The sequence below is a fragment of the Osmerus eperlanus genome, chromosome 7 (assembly GCF_963692335.1).
Source record: "Osmerus eperlanus chromosome 7, fOsmEpe2.1, whole genome shotgun sequence".
Lineage (NCBI taxonomy): Eukaryota > Metazoa > Chordata > Actinopteri > Osmeriformes > Osmeridae > Osmerus > Osmerus eperlanus.
The window spans coordinates 779,478-799,612 of NC_085024.1; the positions used below are offsets into that span (position 1 = coordinate 779,478).

The 20,135-nt window shown below is 41.4% G+C and overlaps 1 protein-coding gene across 1 annotated transcript; it reads left to right on the forward strand.

The window, feature by feature from the left end:
• Positions 1-1,188: 1,188 nt before the first annotated feature.
• utp11 (UTP11 small subunit processome component) lies at positions 1,189-19,921 on the forward strand. The gene is made up of 8 exons (XM_062466420.1): positions 1,189-1,385; positions 1,539-1,600; positions 1,771-1,873; positions 3,121-3,240; positions 17,593-17,686; positions 18,035-18,165; positions 18,380-18,490; positions 19,114-19,921. The coding sequence occupies exons 1-8, from the start codon at positions 1,326-1,328 to the stop codon at positions 19,195-19,197; spliced, it is 765 nt and encodes a 254-aa protein (XP_062322404.1). The 5' UTR covers positions 1,189-1,325; the 3' UTR covers positions 19,198-19,921.
• The last annotated feature ends 214 nt before the right edge of the window (positions 19,922-20,135 follow it).

Consider the following 20,135-nt stretch of genomic DNA (forward strand, 5'->3'; position numbering starts at 1 on the left):
CTCTGGAATTATAGAACAATATTTGAGAACTAGAACAACGTGGGAGTTATATAACAACACTGGAGTTCTAAAATAACACAGGAACTGTAGAACAACATGAAAGATCTAGAACAACACTGGAGTTCTATAACAATACTGGTGTTCTATAACAACACTGAGTTCTAGAATAACATGAAACATAGAATAATATAGAATAACCAAGGTCTTCTCCTGTCTGGCCCCCCAATGGTGGAATAATCTCCCCACCTCCATCAGAGACACTGACTGTCTCTCCACCTTTAAGGAAAGGCTAAAGACTCACTTGTTCCGGGAGTACACCAGCACTTGGTGTACGATTTGTTGGATCAGATGTTAGCTTATTTCCTCCACGAACACAATGACAATTATTGAGGGACTTGTTTCTCTTGTTGGTTAGTTATAACTGATTTAACTATTTGTACTTGCTGTGAATTATATTATTGTTGCTTGGTTTACTCCAGGTACACTCTAGCACTTTCGAGGTTCATGTTGTTTAATTGTAATTTGTTTAACTTCATGCTCTTCTGGTTCTACCCATTGGCACTTATTTGCTTTTTCACAATGTATGCTTCAAGTTTTTGGCTACCCACAATGTTTGGGGATATCTCGTTGTTTATGATCATTGACCTATGCACTTTTTGTAAAGCTCTCTCTTGGAAGTAACTTTGGATAAAAGCCTCTGCTAAATGACTAAATGTAAAATGTAAACATGAGAGATCTAGAACAACACTGGAGTTCTATAACAACACAGGAGATCTAGAACAACACTGTAGTTCTATAACAACACAGGAGATCTAGAACAACACTGTAGTTCTAATAGGGGTCTAGACATTTAATGTCACATACCGTTAAGGACGGAGTCACAGCCTGGCGTTGAGAAAGGGTACCTGTCACATCCCTGGTTTGCGACCGTACAAGTAGGGTGAAAGGAACGCATCAATACTGCCACCTACTGTTCTAATAATCTAATCTGTTCCATCTAATCTAATATTTACCTCAATTATAATTTAACTATAATATAAACGATTGAAATTTAGAAAAATGATCACTTTTACAAGGTTATAACATTATTATCTCAACCCAAAAAAAGAAGAAAAAAAACAACGACAAAATAATATCAGAATTTAGCGAATGTGCTGCAGCAAAACCACATAAGGGCAACAACCCACGTGGCTCCTTACAGGAAGCATCACATTTAGGAGCACGAGCTTGATGTCAGAGCTGATCTGACTCTGGATTACAAATTAGACATATTGTAACATATTTATACAATATTACCGGCTGTCCAGTATTCACAAGTCACCAGCATGTCGTCTTTCAGAAAAGCTTTAAAATCCCAACAGCGGAATCATAAAGAACGATCGCAGGTGAGCATTCTGCTGTGTGTTGGTTGCTAACTACTAGCTAGATAGCTGCTGGAATGTTTATCTACATTTATTCATTTTTTTCATTTTCATTTACTCTAGCCAATAAGAACATCCACACCAACCAAACTCTTTACCTAACTTTGTCTCTTTCAGCCCGGTTTCAGGAAACATTTAGGCTTTCTGGAAAAGAAGAAAGACTACAAACTTCGAGCAGAGTGAGTTGACTTATTGAAGAAATCAACATCGAATTAATATTGAGAGCTGTCGCCTTGTTGTCATAGGGACGGCAAACCCATATAGCTCCAACTGGCAGGAACAACTTGAAAGAGTAGAATGTTGATTTTAAAGTAGAAGGACGTGTTTAAGCGTGTTTTGTCTCCATCAGTGACTACCATAAGAAGCAGAATACCTTGGCTGCCCTGCGTAAGAAAGCGCTGGACAGGAACCCAGATGAGTTCTACTACAAGATGGTCAGCTCCCAGCTGCAGGTGAGTCTGAATACTGACCACATCATGTCACCGCAGACATGGTGGTTTGTTTGTAGAGTTTATATTACATTAACTTTTTATTTTTCATTTGGTTCATTTAGCAGATGTTTTGATCTATAGTGAAGTACAGACAGGGCAGATAGAAACAGCAGATAATCAAGGATCAGAAGTGCAGAGTTCTATCAGTATTAGTGTAGTCAGTCAAGGAACAGTCTGTATTTACCAGGCACACTGTAAAGTAACATCTCAGCTACCAGACACATCAATAAACAACAATAAACATCTCAACATGGAAAAATGTGTCCAAACTTTTGACTGGTACTGTACATCTCAACTACAATATTGTATTGTACGGCTCTGCAAAAACTCTTGTGACACAGCACTACAACATCCGAAAGTGTAGCAGTGGTACTAGTGATTCCAGTGTTACTAGTGATGGTCAGTGTTTTACATTTACATTTAGTCATTTAGCAGACGCTCTTATCCAGAGCGACTTACAGTAAGTACAGGGACATTCCCCCGAGGCAAGTAGGGTGAAGTGCCTTGCCCAAGGACACAACGTCATTTTGCACAGCTGGGAATCGAACTGGCAACCTTCTGATTACTAGCCCGATTCCCTAACCGTTCAGCCACCTGACTCCCAGTGATGGTCAGTGTTACTAGTGATTCCAGTGATACTAGTGATGGTCAGTGTTACTAGTGATGGTCAGTGATACTAGTAGTATTAGTCAGTGTTACTAGTGATGGTCAGTGTTACTAGTGATGGTCAGTGATACTAGTAGTATTAGTCAGTGTTACTAGTGATGGTCAGTGTTACTAGTGATGGTCAGTGTTACTAGTGATGGTCAGTGTTACTAGTGATGGCCAGTGTTACTAGTGATGGTCAGTGTTACTAGTGATGGCCAGTGTTACTAGTGATGGTCAGTGTTACTAGTGATGGTCAGTGTTACTAGTGATGGCCAGTGTTACTAGTGATGGTCAGTGTTACTAGTGATGGTCAGTGTTACTAGTGATGGTCAGTGTTACTAGTGATAGTCAGTGTTACTAGTGATGGTCAGTGTTACTAGTGATAGTCAGTGTTACTAGTGATGGCCAGTGTTACTAGTGATGGCCAGTGTTACTAGTGATGGTCAGTGTTACTAGTGATGGTCAGTGTTACTAGTGATGGCCAGTGTTACTAGTGATGGTCAGTGTTACTAGTGATGGTCAGTGTTACTAGTGATGGGGTGTGATTCTCTGGTCTGCAGGAGGGGGTGCATGTTGCTAACAAGCCCCGAGGAGAGGAGGAGGTGACGGAGGAGCAGCTGAAGGTGATGAGGACCAGGGATGCCCGATACGTGGAGATGAAGAGGGTTGCTGAGATCCAGGTGACAGCTGCTGGTTATTGATCATCACCTTCACTGTGATGTGAAGAGGGATGCACAGATTATAGATCTTGATGGTATGATTATAATCTGAGGTATATTCACGGTTTCAGGATTATTATGCATTCATTTATTTGACAACATTAGAGATGTAGAATATCACATGAACATTCTTAAATTAGAGGTTTAACTGTACAACATTTCATTGATGGCTTTTGCTTTTAACAGTTGCTGCCTTTTGAAACAGAAATCATAGTTACCAAATAATACAGTACCAAATAAATAAAACATAATGATAACTGTAAATTAATGACAAACTACTTTTCTAGGTGCGCTTCTCAGGAGTAAATCCTAGTGCGTAACTGAGATGAGGAGCCAAAAATAATAACGCAGACTAAGCTACTTATCCTACAGTGCAATATAGTGTTTGTGCCTGCAACAAAACGTAAGGTTGTGTGTTAAAAACGACATAAACAATAATAAAAATAATCTCAAATATAAACAACCGTCCGAACAAGAGAATGCTCCTGAAAAAACAGGTTCCCTATCATATTGTCCTACCAGCCTACAATAGTAATAAAAATAAGACTATTATATAGCACATTTCATACAAGAATTGCAGCTCGAGGTGTTTTACATAAAAACAATAATATAAGTGATAAAAGTATATATTTTTTAAATCAACAAAATACAAGCCGCAGTCTTTGCGGGAATCCAAAACACATAAGCCGCAGTCTTTGTGGTATCTCGAGTCACAGTCTTTGTGGTATCTCGAGTCACAGTCTTTGTGGTATCTCGAGCCACAGTCTTTGTGGTATCTCGAGCCACAGTCTTTGTGGTATCTCGAGCCACAGTCTTTGTGGTATCTCGAGTCAGTCTTTGTGGTATCTCGAGTCACAGTCTTTGTTGTTTCCCAATATAAATAACAATTTAACTCAACAAAATACAAGCCGCAGTCTTTGCGGGAATCCAAAACACACACCCTATCAGATTGTCCTACCCCAGCGTACAATAAACAGGTAGAAGGATTTAACAGTGCAAAATACCCTCAGATTGTCCTACATCATTACATTGAGAGGACTAGTATGAGTAACCAGAGTAAGTTTCATTCATGTGGTACCTCCTTGTCAGAGTTAGTTATATGGAGCTAAATCAGGGCCAAATGTTTTGTTAATTCGAAAAAATCTTTAGTTGAAAAACTAAAGCTTGACATTGAAAATGTAAGTTTTGGTCAAAAATTTGCCTTTTTGAATAAATAGACATTATCCCCTCAGTGGCATTTTTTTGTCATTGACACATAGCCTCAAAAAGGCTAATATCTTTCACATGTCTTACCTGTGCGCTGGCGCCAGTGTGTTGCCTTGGCGGAGCGGACGCCATGCCAACGCCAACTGCCGAGTCTTCTGCCTCTTGGTTAGGCTATCACTCATAACTCCTGCCTCTGAGTTCAAGCCACGCCCCCTACGCAAAATCAGGGCCAAAAGTCTGAAACTGAAAAACAGATCTGAAACAAAAAAATAATAATTTTTTTAATGAAACACTTTTTTTTTTTTTTTTAAGCCGTAAAAAAAAAAGTTTGGAATCTGAAAACATTAAATGTGAAAATATTTATTCAAAATAATTCCAGACTTTAATCGAAATTTTATTCAACTTGAAAAAAAAATTGGTAAACTTATTTGTTTCTTTGAATTCATGGTTTTATTTTTAAATTTTTTGACCAAATTTTCAATGTCAAGCTTTAGTTTTTCAACTAAAGATTTTTTTTTTTCGAATTAACAAAACATTTGGTCCTGATTTAGCTCCATACAGTTAGCAGGGGGTGAATTTCTTGCCACGACACTACAGCCCTGCCCTGAAATGCACCGCCCCCCATGTAATTTCTGTTCTGTATATCCCAGCATCAAATGATTCTTACTGTACATTGAGGGGACTAGTATGAGTAACCTACCAGCCTACAATAAACAGGTAGGATTATTTAACAGTGCAAAATATCCCTATCAGATATACAATTATTCTAAGAACTAGAATCAGTTGTAATTGGGATAAACAATTAGGCTACATTAGACACATTAGCTGTTAGGCTGGGACTCGAAAGGGCGAAAGCTAGAATTAGCATGTACATCTGACTAACGATTGTATAAACAATATATTCTACACTTTAAAGCCTGTATTTGCCAATTAACTACAAGAAATGTACTTTATGCTGATGGTAAGTATGTACACTATAAACTAACACACGTGATGATTAATCACATACTATCAGCTCAAGCTAGCAACAGGAGAAAACGTCATGATTTCACGACAGCACGCTGAAGGGGAAACAGGAACTGAATTCTCCAGAACTGTTTGCAAACTCCGGCAGTGTTTGATAGATTGTCCTCGCTGTGCAACCGCTGTTCATAGAACAGTAATGTACCATAATGTTTTCAACCTAACAGTTATGGGGTTGAGATATTTAAGTCAACCATCTCTGAAGAACTAAAATTATTATTCACATTGTTATAATAACAGTTTTTAGCTGATGCTTTTCTCAATAGCGGTGTTATGGGGGGATTTGAACCTGCCACTGAATCTGCATTCATGCTCTACCACTCTAACAATGCGCTACATCTCGGTACAGACCTGCTCCAATGTGTTGGTACCAGGGCATGACATTAGCACCCGCCCACCCGCCAAATGCGGGTAGAATTCGTCTGTGGCGGGTAAAGCAGTCAGTCTTACTAGCCACTTTGGCGGGTGGAATTCTATATCTCTATATATTTTTTATATTGTAGCAGGGCTGCCTACTCTCTTGCATTTCAACCAATTCACACGCTCTCACGCCACACATTGTATTTCTCACGCTGAGAAGTAAACGACCAAGTAGTTCTGCTAACGTTGTAACCAGTAATGGACGAGGCGCAGATACACTGAGTGAAGCAACACTCAAGCTCACAACGCACAAACACCCGTGAAATCTCGTCTCGGGGCTGGGTTGGGTTGCGCTGCAAAATTTTGGTTGGCCCTGTCGCGGGGTGGAACGGGAGAGGGAGGGTTTCGACGCACCGGTTGCCAATCAGGCTGAGCGGGGATGGAGATACTTGTTTTTACTAAATAATAAAATATATTTTTGTACGCCGACATTTATTTTTATTTTTTTTCATTTAGCAGACGCTCTTATCCAGAGCGACTCACAGAGCGTCTCTAGTCTTCTGTGTTGCCTTGTGCCGAGATCTAAACCCTGCACGGGTGGCACCAGGTTCACTGTAACTGTGACAGCCCCACCAAATCTCACTCCAAGGTTTTTTGAAAAGTTTGCAACCCTGTTGTAGGCTAGTCTTCTCAAAACACATCTAAAATAATAAACTCATTGCAGGGTTCTCAAGCCTCACGCATTGACCGTGGAACCACGCATTTCAACATTCATTCTCACTTTCACACATACACAAACATACAATATATGATAAACATTTGTTTGTAGGACATTTGGGAATCGGAATTGATTAGACAAAAATAATGATGTTGCTGGTGTTGTTTTGCTTGTGGGTTTTTTTCAGTTTAGTTCATATATTTTGTACATATACATTTTATGTAATCTTTATTTGGGTGTTGACAATGGTCATTTACATGTGAAAGAATTGTAAAACTAGTTATTCAAGTAAATTGTAGCAAACCGTAGTCAACTTTAATCAAATAAAACTTAATTTCCCAACAACAAAACTGTGGCTAATGAAATTACTGAGTGGCTAGTAACTTTGGAAAACCACTACACTAGCCACAGTGGCTGGTGAGCAAAAATATTAATGTCAAGCGCTGGTTGGTGCCCCTCCACATAAAGAGAGAAAGGCACAATATCCTCTGAAATAACTTGAAACTATAACAAAAACTATGTTTAATACAAATCAGACTTTACTTTTTAACAGGTAGTCTGGCCCACTCTGGATCTCTGTGATACTGCTGCACTTGTTAACAGGTAGTTGGGCCCACTCTTCCTGAACAAACTGCTCCAGCTGTCTCAGGTTTGATGGGTGCCTTCACCAGACTGCAAATTCAGCTCTTCCCATATACAGTTAGGTCCATAAATATTTGGACATTGACACAATTTTCATCATTTTGGCTCTGTATACCACCACAATGGATTTGAAATGAAACAATCAAGATGTGCTTTAAGTGCAGACTTTCAGCTTTAATTTCAGGGTATTTACATCCAAATCAGGTGAACGGTGTAGGAATTACAACACATTTTATATGTGCCCCCCCCCTTTTTAAGGGACCAAAAGTAATTGGACAAACTAACATAATCATAAATCTAATTGTCACTTTTAATACTTGGTTGCAAATCCTTTGCAGTCAATGACAGCCTGAAGTCTGGAACCCATAGACATCACCAGACGCTGGGTTTCGTCCCTGGTGATGCTCTGCCAGGCCTCTACTGCAACTGTCTTCAGTTCCTGCTTGTTCTTGGGGAACTTTCCCTTCAGTTTTGTCTTTAGCAAGTGAAATGCATGCTCAATTGGATTTAGGTCAGGTGATTGACTTGGCCATTGCAGAACATTCCACTTCTTTGCTTTAAAAAACTCTTTGGTTGCTTTCGCAGTATGCTTCGGGTCATTGTCCATCTGCACTGTGAAGCGCCGTCCTATGAGTTCTGAAGCATTTGGCTGAATCTGAGCAGATAATATTGCCAGAAACACTTCAGAATTCATCCTACTGCTTTTGTCAGCAGTCACATCATCGATAAATACAAGGGAACCAGTTCCATTGGCAGCCATACATGCCCACGCCATAACACTACCTCCACCATGCTTCACTGATGAGGTGGTATGCTTTGGATCATGAGCAGTTCCTTCCCTTCTCCATACTCTTCTCTTCCCATCATTCTGGTACAAGTTGATCTTGGTCTCATCTGTCCATAGGATGTTGTTTCAGAACTGTACAGGCTCTTTTAGATGTTTTTTGGCAAACTCTAATCTGGTCTTCCTGTTTTTGAGACTCACCAATGGTTCACATCTTGTGGTGAACCCTCTGTATTTACTCTGGTGAAGTCTTCTCTTAATTTTTGACTTTGACACAGATACGCCTACCTCCTGGAGAGTGTTCTTGATCTGGCCAACTGTTGTGAAGGGGTTTTTCTTCACCAGAGAAAGAATTCTTCTGTCATCCACCACAGTTGTTTTCCGTGGTCTTCCAGGTCTTTTGGTGTTGCTGAGCTCACCAGTGCGTTCTTTCTTTTTAAGAATGTACCAAACAGTTGATTTGGCCACACCTAATGTTTTTGCTATCTCTCTGATAGGTTTGTTTTGATTTTTCAGCCTAACGATGGCTTGCTTCACTGATGGTGACAGCTCTTTGGACTTCATATTGAGAGTTGACAGCAACAGATTCCAAACACAAATACCATACTTGAAATGAACTCTAGACCTTTTATCTGCTCCTTGTCAATGAAATAACGAACTCCCATGAGGGAATAACATACACCTGGCCATGGAACAGCTGAGCAGCCAATTGTCCAATTACTTTTGGTCCCTTAAAAAGGGGGGGGCCACATATAAAATGTATTGTAATTCCTACACCGTTCACCTGATTTGGATGTAAATACCCTGAAATTAAAGCTGAAAGTCTGCACTTAAAGCACATCTTGATTGTTTCATTTCAAATCCATTGTGGTGGTATACAGAGCCAAAATGATGAAAATTGTGTCAATGTCCAAATATTTATGGACCTAACTGTATGTTCAATAGGATTTAGATCAGGACTCTTGGAAAGTTACTTCAGAACAGTTCAATGTTTTGTTCCTATCCATTCTTGGGTTCCTTAAGCTGTGTTTTGGGTCGTTATCCTGTTGGAGGACCCATGGCCTGTGACTGAGACAGAGCTTTCTGACACTGGGCAGACCCATGGCCTGTGACTGAGACAGAGCTTTCTGACACTGGGCAGACCCATGGCCTGTGACTGAGACAGAGCTTTCTGACACTGGGCAGACCCATGGCCTGTGACTGAGACAGAGCTTTCTGACACTGGGCAGTACGTTGTTCCAGAATGCCCTGATAGTGTTGAGATGTCATTGTTTCCTGCACAGATTCAAGGCACCCTGTGCCAGGCACAGCAAAGCAGCCCCAAAACATGACAAGCCTCCTCCATGTTTCACTGAAGGTATGGTGTTCTTTTCTTTGAAAGCTTCATTTTTTCATCTGTGAACATACAGCTGATGTGACTTGCCAAAAAGCTGCAGTTTTGACTCATCTATCCAAAGGACATTCTCCCAGAAGGATTGTGGCTTGTCAATATGCATTTGAGCACATTCCAGTCTGGTTTTTCTTTCAACAGTGTAGTCCTCCTGGGTCTTCTTCCTTGGAGGCCTCTCTCACTGAAATGTGAAGGATGGTGTGATCAAAAACTGAAATACCTTCATCTTGGAGTTCAGCTAGTCTCTCTTTGGCAGTTATCCTCAATCTTGTTCTTTTCCTGCCTGCCTCTATCCTTCTGTTTAATCTGGGTTGGATTTTCCTCTTGCAGCTGCGCACAGGGAGGCTTGCTGCCGTTCCATGGACCTTGCGCTTCTTGTTGTCACAGGAACATCCAGCTGCTTGGAGATGATCTTGTAGTCTTTACATATTATTCTCCTTCTGTTGTCTTCAGACAACTTTCGCTCTCTTGCTGTCTCTGGTCTAGGGCTGCAACAAACTATTATTTTGATAATCGACTAATATAACGATTATTAGAACGATTAGTCGACTAATCATTCTTTTTTTTCACTGATAAGTCATTCAAAGCCTACTGATTATTCAGCTTTTGCAATAAAAACAAATTTAGTTATACTTATTCTAACTAATAAATAAAACCAGGAAATCACTTCAGCTTTTGAAAAAAACATTTTTATTGCACTTTGAGCCAACTGAACAGGCCAATCTCTTTTTGTCCAATTACTCACTGTTTTTCATTGAACATAACCCTGTTGTCTTAAAAATGAAGCTCTTAATGCTGCTGCCTAATTTAAGAGATTTGTTAACATTCCTACCTTTATGTCTGTAATGCATGTATAACTGCTGTCTGTGGACATTTTTCTACGATGTTAGTATGCGTGAAATACTGCGTAATGCGTTTTTTATCAACTGGTGTCGCTAACTGGCCATCTTGCTTAGTTCCAGCTGCAGCACACTCACTTCTCACCGTTTCCATCCCCTCGTGCCGGGATGTTTCCTTTTTAAATGTTCCAGCATGCACGTTGTGCTCCCATGGAAAGCAAGTTCCGCCTTGCACACATTACAGATGACAGTATTTTTTGTGACGCAACTTGTTCTACTCCGTTTGCACGCTGAAATTTTTGCACTGTTTTTGTCTACAACGGGGGGTACTCAACATGTGGACCACAAATTGCAATACAATTTGGACCGAAGCCAAAATCAACATTCTAATTTAGTCATGATTCAAGCAAGTTTTCATTGGTGCGTGATTTCACGCCTATATTGTTTTCCTACTAGATGTGGTTTCTATCTTCTGTGTCCAATCCAAACATCCAATCAGGAGCTGTAATAACTGTAATCACCATGACAACTCACTAAACGTTGGCCGTAACCTCTGTGGGTTACACAGGTTGTGTGTCATTCGCAACAACGCAGGCTAATCGATTTGCTAACGGTACCTGTTTCTCCCTTCCGAAGTTAAGACCAGGTTTAGCGTCTGTTCTTTCTGTTACGTCTGGGTTTCACAAGAGACGGTCACTATTGTTTTGTGGGCTACCTTTCTTTTATTTAGCGTCGGCTAGGGCCAAACAGCTGTTTGGCTTACTAGTAGCCTGTGTACCGTGTGGTTAATAAACCTAAATTCGGGAACTTCATCTTATGCCTGGACGATTGTTCCTTTCTGACCTAGTCAGGTCATTACAATAGATTTCAAATGGCTAAATGATACTGTTTTGAAAGTGCTATGAAAATGAAAAAAACGAAATTGAAAAAACACCACAGTACGACAACTGCGCTGTTAGCTACTAAGGTAGTGCTAAGTGCAAAACAAAAACAGACATTTCTCTTATCTGAATCTGTTATGGAACCAAATTACCAATATGCATCCTTTTCTATGGCTCTGCGGCCCAGTGTAACGATGTGAATATGTAGTTAAATTACTGCATAATGTTGGGAGTTCCCTGGCGTAGTGATTTGTGACAGACTGGTAAACTGTGGAAATATCCCAGAGTGAAAAAATGCCAGATGTCAAAAGAAACGCTTATTTTAACAAGATAAATTAAATGTCAATCAGCATCCAATTGCCAGGGATAGGGAATGACACTTTGGGGTGGCACCTGGGGTGGCCAGTCCGATATCAGGGGGGTCCAGTGCCACCCCGGCCACCCCTCTGGCTCCGCGACTATCTGCAATGAGACGGTTGCCCTTGTCAAAAGTGGTAGAGCTAACGTGAAACGTCACTATGACACAAAGCATAGAGACTTTGAACAAAATTACCCCCAGAACTCTGAGGTAAGGGCCAGAAAATTAAACCATCACTGTTCCGGAACCTGGACTGAATGGATATTTGGTGAGTGGACCTTTTGAGTTGCTAAGTGATTACCCCTGTTCGGGTTAGGGTAACCATAGCTAACCCTGGCTCGCATATGGGAGGGCTGCATTAGTCTAGCGCTACAGCTGGCATGCACTTAAAGATCCTGTAAAGTGGAATTAAAGCGGAAAACAAGTTTTAAGTTCACCACACCACAGAAGAATGTGTTAATAACTACCCATCCAAATTCTAATGAAAAAAAACAGACAAGTATGTTAAATTAGGTTTTGAAATTGTGAGAAAATCAGCAGTCTTCTCTGCGTGAGACTGGGGGGGGGGGGGGGGGGGGCGTGTCGCCTGAAGGTCTGTCCCCTCGCTGGAAGGCGCCGCCTCAAGTACCTACGACCCAGACAATGGACGCTACATCAAGCTGAACAAAACGGTATAGAACTAGAGAGGGTACAATTCCTGTAGAAATTGTAGGGTGCGCTTGCTTGAGTCGGTTGCAGGTGGGTCCGTCCCCTTAAGTTTTCCCCTTCTAGTGATATTTTCAAGCATTTAGCCTACTCATATTGCATGATTCATTAAGAACCCCCTTTGAAACAAGCTATTGTAATAACGTTGTCACCGGCAGTATTTCAGATGGAATCGCGATTCAAACGGTACCATCTGCTAACTGAAAATATGCCCCCAAAACGTAAATAAGCTTGACATTTATTTAGGGGGAAATGGCTAAAGCGCCGGAAATGAAAACGTTTCTTTTCACAAAGTTTAGGCTGTGGCATTGAAGACAGCGACGCACCAGACAAGCTTGAGTTTAAATACATATTACATAAGTAATGTGACATTACTTACTGTACATGCAAGTCTTGATTTGCTTAAATGTACATGTGCTGCTAGTACACCATGGCACGATACTTTTTTTATTTTTATTTTTTAGTGATTTTAGCAATCACAAAACAAAAGAATCAGGTAAAAAGTAGTAACAATCAAGCGAACTAAACATCAAGTGAACATCAAGTGACATCAAGTGAACATCAAGTGAACTAACTTACATACAAAATATACAGCATCTTTACATAGACAAAAATAATAATCAAAAGAAAATTAAAATCAAAACAAACCTAGTTAGCGGTTTCAGGGAAAAAGGACTCTACAGTTTACTGTAGAGTTACAATTGTAATACTTTTTTTGTTATCCAAAGATCTAAGAGACTTCAGTAGAGATTTAAATTCTATGAGAAAAGGAACAAAATTAGGAGATGAATTAGAGAATTTCTGCTTTTGAATATAGAATTGGGCATACAGTGATCAAATTAATTAGGTACTCCAGGGCACAATTACCTGAATTATTGTAGAAACATATTATATATTTAAGGTTAAAGGTGTAGATAGAGTTGGTGGGCTCAAAAAAGTAAGACTCCAAGTCTGTCTAAAACTTTTTTGATATTTCACACTCAAAAAACATGAGATAATGTTTCAACGTTCTGTTTACAAAATGTACAGGAGGAGTCAATGTTGGCAAACTTAGCAACGAGGTAATTAGTAGGGTATGTGTTGTGTAAAATTTTGAGGTGTATTTCCTTAGCCTACAGTACTTATACGGTAGAAGCCAAGCCCTTATGTTCTCAATTTTAGATCCCCACAAAAACTTGCCTCTTGGCACCATTGCAGTCTTTCTCTGAAAAATTTGGCGAATATGCTTATTGTTACATTTAATGTGTTAAGTCAAATCCATCCAATGATAGTAATGGCTGTGATATATCGTTTATATCATAACTCAAGTGATTTTTTATAAGTAAAATTAAACCATTTGGGATTGCACAAATTAAAGAATTAAATTCTCTGAAAGGAATTGGAAAACTGTGTACATTCATAAACTCTTCATAGGATAGCATATCACCAGATTCATTGAAAAGAATGTGATTTAAATATCTTTGGAACCACCTAGGAAAAAATAAGGACTTATTCCAAATAAGTATGTTACAGTTGTTCCATAGGAAAGCTTTATGCGGTGAAAAATTGTGGACAAAAGCAAGCTTCCAAGCTAGAAGGGCTTGTTGATGGAACTACGATAAATTAATTGGCAGTTTATTTGGCAAGAAATTACATTTTAAAATAAAAGAAAGACCTCCAATTTTGATAATTTGATTTGGGATAAAATACCAAATTGACTCAGAGTTTATAAGACATCTTTTTAACCAATTAACTTTAAAGGTGTTCACTGTGTCAATGAAATCTAGGACTTCTAGACCACCTTCTGCTTTACTATTGGAAAGTACATTTTTCTTTAGTTTGTGACTTATTTTTCCAAATAAAATCCAGAAAAATTCTATTTACATCAGTGGCTGTTGAGTCATTTACAAATAATGATCAAGATGGATACACAAAACGAGATAGGCCCTCTGCTTTGGAGAGGAGAACTCCACCCAAAATAGACGAGTCCCTTTGGAGCCAGATGTAAAAAATATTTTTTGTCTTCTTTAGTCTACTTGAAAAATCTAGATGTTGTCTAGCAATAAGATTTATAGTTATAAATATACCCAGATATTTTACGGAATCCTTAACTGGAATATTTCCAATTACACTATCATCACAACCATGCAGAGAAATTTCACATTTGGACATATTCAATTTTAAACCTGAAGCCTTGGAAAATTGCTCTATAAAGTTAATAGAGTTACATAACTGGTTCTTGTCTTTTTTTTTATCGTAGTGTCATCCGCCAATTGCGAAATTTTTAACTCCTTACCAAATAGACATTCCTTCAAAATATTTGTCAGATATAATTCTAAGCGATAATAATTCTGTGACTAAGATAAATAAGAAGGGGGAGATTGGGCACCCCTGCCTGACCCTTCTATTAATTTGAAATATTTTAGCCGTATTGAGATTAATTATAACCGAGCTATTAATATCTTTATAGAACATACTGACAATGTCAACAAAGCTGTTACCAAAGCCAAACGCTTTAAGGGACTGGAAAAGAAATGTGTGCTCAATTGTGTCAAAGGCCTTATAAAAGTCTAGAAACAAAATAAGTGCCTCAGATTTAACTGCTTCTGCATAATCCAGCAAATCTAAGATGAGTCTGATATTACAACTAATATGTCGATTTTTCATAAGTTTCAGCTATAATAGTCAAGCCCTTTTTTAAGTCTGTTCGAGTAAACTAAAGCCAATATTTATAATCTATTGTTAAGAGAGTAATAGGACGCCAATTATCAATTAATAGAGAATCTTTGTCAAGTTTTGGGATAAGAGAAATAATGCCTTGTTTCATTGTAGCTGTCATCTCCTTGTGGCTGATGCATTCTTTGTATACACATAATAAAGAGATATGAAGAAGTTCCCAAAAATGTATATAGAATTCAACAGATAGGCCGTCAATTCTTGGAGATTTGCCCTTCATTGAAAAAAGTGCATCTTTAACTTCAGTAACTAACTCGGATTCACACAATGATTTAAAGTCCTCATCAATTGAAGGGATGGTAGCCTGAACATCCTCCATGAAATTTGCACAATCTGCTTCATTAAATTGTGATTGTTATAAATTCCTATAACATTTTGAGACAAAATCAGAAATTAACTTTGGATATTTAGAAGGAACTCCATCAATATTGAGGGCAGATAAAGATTCTCTTTTAAAATGTCTTTTCTCAAGAGCAAAAAAGTAACTTGTGTTTTTTTCCCCCATTCTTCCAGCCATTTGGCTCTTGGCCTAATGAACGCACCTTTTGCCAAGTCTAAATACATTTGGTCCAGCTGTGGCTGGATTCTCCTTATTTCAATTTCTTCTTCCAAGTTAATGTTTACTTTTGTCAGTAGAGTGTCAAGTTTGTGCATCAAGTCAGCTTCTACCCTACTTTTTAATTTTTTAATTTCCTAACTCCTTTTAATAGCAACATGTCTGACTTTTTACTTAAAGAATTCCCATTTTGTCCTGTAGTTGTCATTTAGGCCGTCATTGAGGAATTCTACTAGATTTTTGATAGTCATTAAAGGAATCATCGTTCAAAAGAGAGTTGTTAAATTTCCAATAACCCCGAAAACCAGAAATCTCCTTAGTTGCACTTAACTTCAACATAATTTGCTTATGGTCAGTTAATGGGGCATAAAGATGATTAACTTCTTTCACAAATTGAAGGATCGATGAAGAAACCAAAAATACATCAATTCTAGACTTTAAAGTAAGACTTCTGTTACACCAAGTGAAGTCTTTGGTAGGCACGATACGATACTCGCTGTGCAACAGCACATCCTACTACACACTGCCAGTGGGCGGGCCGAGTCTGACTTACGTGAAAACAAGACGCGGTCTCACTCAAATTCCAAGTTTTACACATCACAAAATATTCTGACCCACTGGATGTCTTTGCAATCGCCATATCTTTAAAACACTGTCCTTCTGACTTTTGTGTAGAATTGACCCTGGTACGAAATTAAGAAAATACTCATCAGACGCAGATCGACAATAGCTGCCGCAATCGTCAATGGAGCCTGTCGGGGCTCTCACTTAACAAACAAATCAAAGTTTTTACAGCAACCTACATTAAAATCTCACCAAGTTGGCTGTCTTCACAATAGTCATATCGGCGTCATAACATTCCCATCCATAGATATATATAAAGGGTAGATGTCTCGTCCGCGTTGCCGGACAACAGAGTCAAACGTCCACACATGGCGGCCATCTTGCTACAGTCAACTCGCTCACCCATAACATTGTTTTGATGCTACATGTACTTTTTAAATTACCATAACTTGCTCAATTTTCAACCGATTTTGAAACGGTTTGGTTTGTTATCAACGTCATAGATGTCGTGACCGAGGCAAAATAAAGGAATCATTTGTTTCCTCTAGTTAGGCAGTACTGAGCCTATGCAGGTCACGTGAAAAATTATCCAAAGACTCGTACCCGGCAGATGAACGAAACATTGATCCGAAGACTCGGTTGTCAGAAGAACGAAACATTGATCCGAAGACATGGTTGGAAGGTGAACGATTCGCCATCTGCCGGGTACAAGTCTTTGGATCGCTTTTCACGTGACCTGCATAGGCTCAGTACTGCTAGCTAGAGGAAACAGATGATTCTTTCATTTTGCCTCGGTCTTCGGGTACGGGTCTTTGGATAATTTTTCACTTGAACTGTATAGGCTCAGAAGAGGAAACGGAAAGGATTTGTTTACCTCGTTCACTTTCGCGTGACTACGTTTAGTAAGACGTGAATGATATTTGTTCACAAGTAATAATTACATGTTTTGTTATTTTGACTTTTTTGTACTTTACTTAGTTAAGTGCAGTGTAATTGTTTTTGTCTTCTGGTTTACATGCAGGCCTACATGAGAATATAATAAATGTTTGCAGTGGACGTATTTAGGCCAGGGAATTTAGGCCAATTTTTTATTGTCAACTTTTTCGATAATGTCGGCTAATCGTTGCAGCCCTACTCTGGTCCATGTTCAGGTGCACACAATGACACCTGTCATTGTGTACGACTACTGTCCCCCCAAGACTGGAGACGTGTAATACTTATTAAATAAACAAATCACTATTATCCAATTATTATCTTTTCTAAGGGGTACCAACAAGTGTCCAGGCCATGTTAGAATATCTTTGTAGAATGATCAATAATTTATCTCTTCACAGCTTCTTTGCTTTATTCTATGACATACCAAAGGCATGAAGTATACATGATGACATAGCTTTTAATGTCATCACTTTTCAGGAAAAATGGAGCATTATTTCAGAGCAGTAAGTGTACCAACTAATCTGAGGATGTCTGTAAATCCAGCTACAGTTGACAGACTGACAGTGTGAGGTGTTTGTAGTGAGTGTGTGTCTGACTGTTGCGGTAGGTTTAAAAGTTCTTCTTCTTCTGTTACAGAAAATTGAGAGGTTGAAATCGGAACTGCATGTCCTGGACGCTGAGGGCAGACAGAGAAACCAGCACACCTTCTTCATGGACTCTGAGAAAGAAGGTGGACGAATTTATACATTTACATTTAGTCATTTAGCAGACGCTCTTATCCAGAGCGACTTACAGTAAGTACAGGGACATTCCCCCGAGGCAAGTAGGGTGAAGTGCCTTGCCCAAGGACACAACGTCATTTGGCAGAGCTGGGGATCGAACCAGCAACCTTCTGATTACTAGCCCGATTCCCTAACCGCTCAGCCACCTGACTCCATACATATATTTATTAATCATCAAGAAACTAGAAGGATGTGTTGGTACTTACCTTCATGTTGCCCACAAGACCAATGATCTCGCTCTTTCTGTCTCTCTCTCTCTGTCCCCCCCCCCCCCTCTTTCTCTCCCCCCTCCCCAGTCCAGCAGTTTGACCTGGCTAGACACCTGGACACAGCCCCAGAGCTGCTGGGGAGGGTGTTTAACAGACCCACCCTCCTAACCCTGGAGACCAAGACTGTCCAGGGAGCAGTGGAGCCTGGCAGTGTGAAGGTACACACACACACACCCTCTTTCACGCACACACACACACAATCAATCCTGTGTGTCATGTGTGTCCTGTGTGTCACGTGTCCTGTGTGTCACGTGTGTCCTGTGTGTCCTGTGTGTCCTGTGTGTCCTGTGTGTCCTGTGTGTCCTGTGTGTCCTGTGTGTCCTGTGTGTCCTGTGTGTCACGTGTGTCCTGTGTGTGTCACATGTCCTGTAGAAACTGGCCCGGCAGCGTAGACACCAATACCACCTGCTGTCTCAGCGGGTCGACAGAGAGAAGAAGATGTTCGTCATCGCACAGAAGATCCAGACACGCAAAGACCTGCAGGTGAGCTCTGCTGGGCTGGGGCTAGGACTGGGGCTGGGGCTAGGACTGGGGCTGAGGCTAGGACTGGGGCTGAGGCTAGGACTGGGGCTGAGGCTAGGGCTTGAGCTGAGGCTGGGGCTTGAGTTGGGGCTAGGACTGGGGCTGAGGCTAGAACTGGGGCTGAGGCAAGGGCTGGGGCTAGGACTGGGGCTGAGGCTAGGACTGGGGCTGAGGCTAGGACTGGGGCTGAGGCTAGGACTGGGGCTGAGGCTAGAACTGGGGCTGAGGCAAGGACTGGAGCTGGGGCTAGGACTGGGGCTAGGACTGGGGCTGAGGCTAGGACTGGGGCTGAGGCAAGGACTGGAGCTGGGGCTAGGACTGGGGCTGAGGCTAGGACTGGGGCTGAGGCTAGGACTGGAGCTGGGGCTAGGACTGGTGCTGGGGCTAGGACTGGGGCTGAGGCTAGGACTGGAGCTGGGGCTGAGGCTAGGACTGGGGCTGAGGCTAGGGCTGGGGCTGAGGCTAGGGCTGGGGCTGGGGCTGATGCTAGGGCTGGGGCTGAGGCTGGGGTTAGGACTGGGGCAGTGAACCTCTGCCGGCTGGTCTGTCTGTCTGCTGTCGGGCTGATGTGATCTCTGTTCCAGGATAAGACCTCCAGGGTGAAGGTGCAGAAGGAGACACAAAACACCCCCGCTGTCTACAAGTTTGAGACCAGGAGGAAACGATGAGGCCTCCATCTCTCCTCCACCTCTCTACCACCCCTCCGTCCCTCCTCCCTCCACCTCTCCTCCACCTCTCTACCACCCCTCTGTCCCTCCTCCCTCCACCTCTCCTCCACGCCTCTACCACCCCTCTGTCCCTCCTCCCTCCACCTCTCTACCACCCCTCTGTCCCTCCACCTCTCCTCCACGCCTCTACCACCCCTCTGTCCCTCCTCCCTCCACCTCTCCTCCACGCCTCTACCACCCCTCTGTCCCTCCTCCCTCCACCTCTCCTCCACCTCTCTACCACCCCTCTGTCCCTCCTCCCCTCCACCTCTCCTCCATGCCTCTACCACCCCTCTGTCCCTCCTCCCTCCACCTCTCTACCACCCCTCTGTCCCTCCTCCCCTCCACCTCTCCTCCACCTCTCTACCACCCCTCTGTCCCTCCTCCCTCCACCTCTCCACGCCTCTACCACCCCTCTGTCCCTCCTCCCCTCCACCTCTCCTCCACCCCTCTGTCCCTCCACCATCCGTCTGCCCCTTCCCTCCACCCATCGGCCACTCCTCCCCACCACCCCTCTGCCCCTACAGCCCCCCCTCTCCCCCAGCCTCACAGGAAACACATCATCACCAGAGGCCTGTCTGGTAGCAGGGCACTCTCCCTCCTTTAGTGTTGTACAGATGTTTCACAAGCTACTGTTTGATTATCCTGTTAAATAAATATCTTTGAGATTAATTTCTGAGAATTCCATCTGTTTCCGTTTGTGTTTGATTTACTGCTGGACTATCAGCTATAAGGCTCCTGGCGTGTTCTCCACTAGGTGGCAGTACAGCTACACAGCAGCAGAGCAGAACAATCTAATCCGATGGGCCTCAACAGACTGGAAGAGGAGCGATTGAGTGGAATTTAGTAGTGCTACTCTATAATCTCAGTTAAGAGGGTATAAACGTTTGCTACTTCCA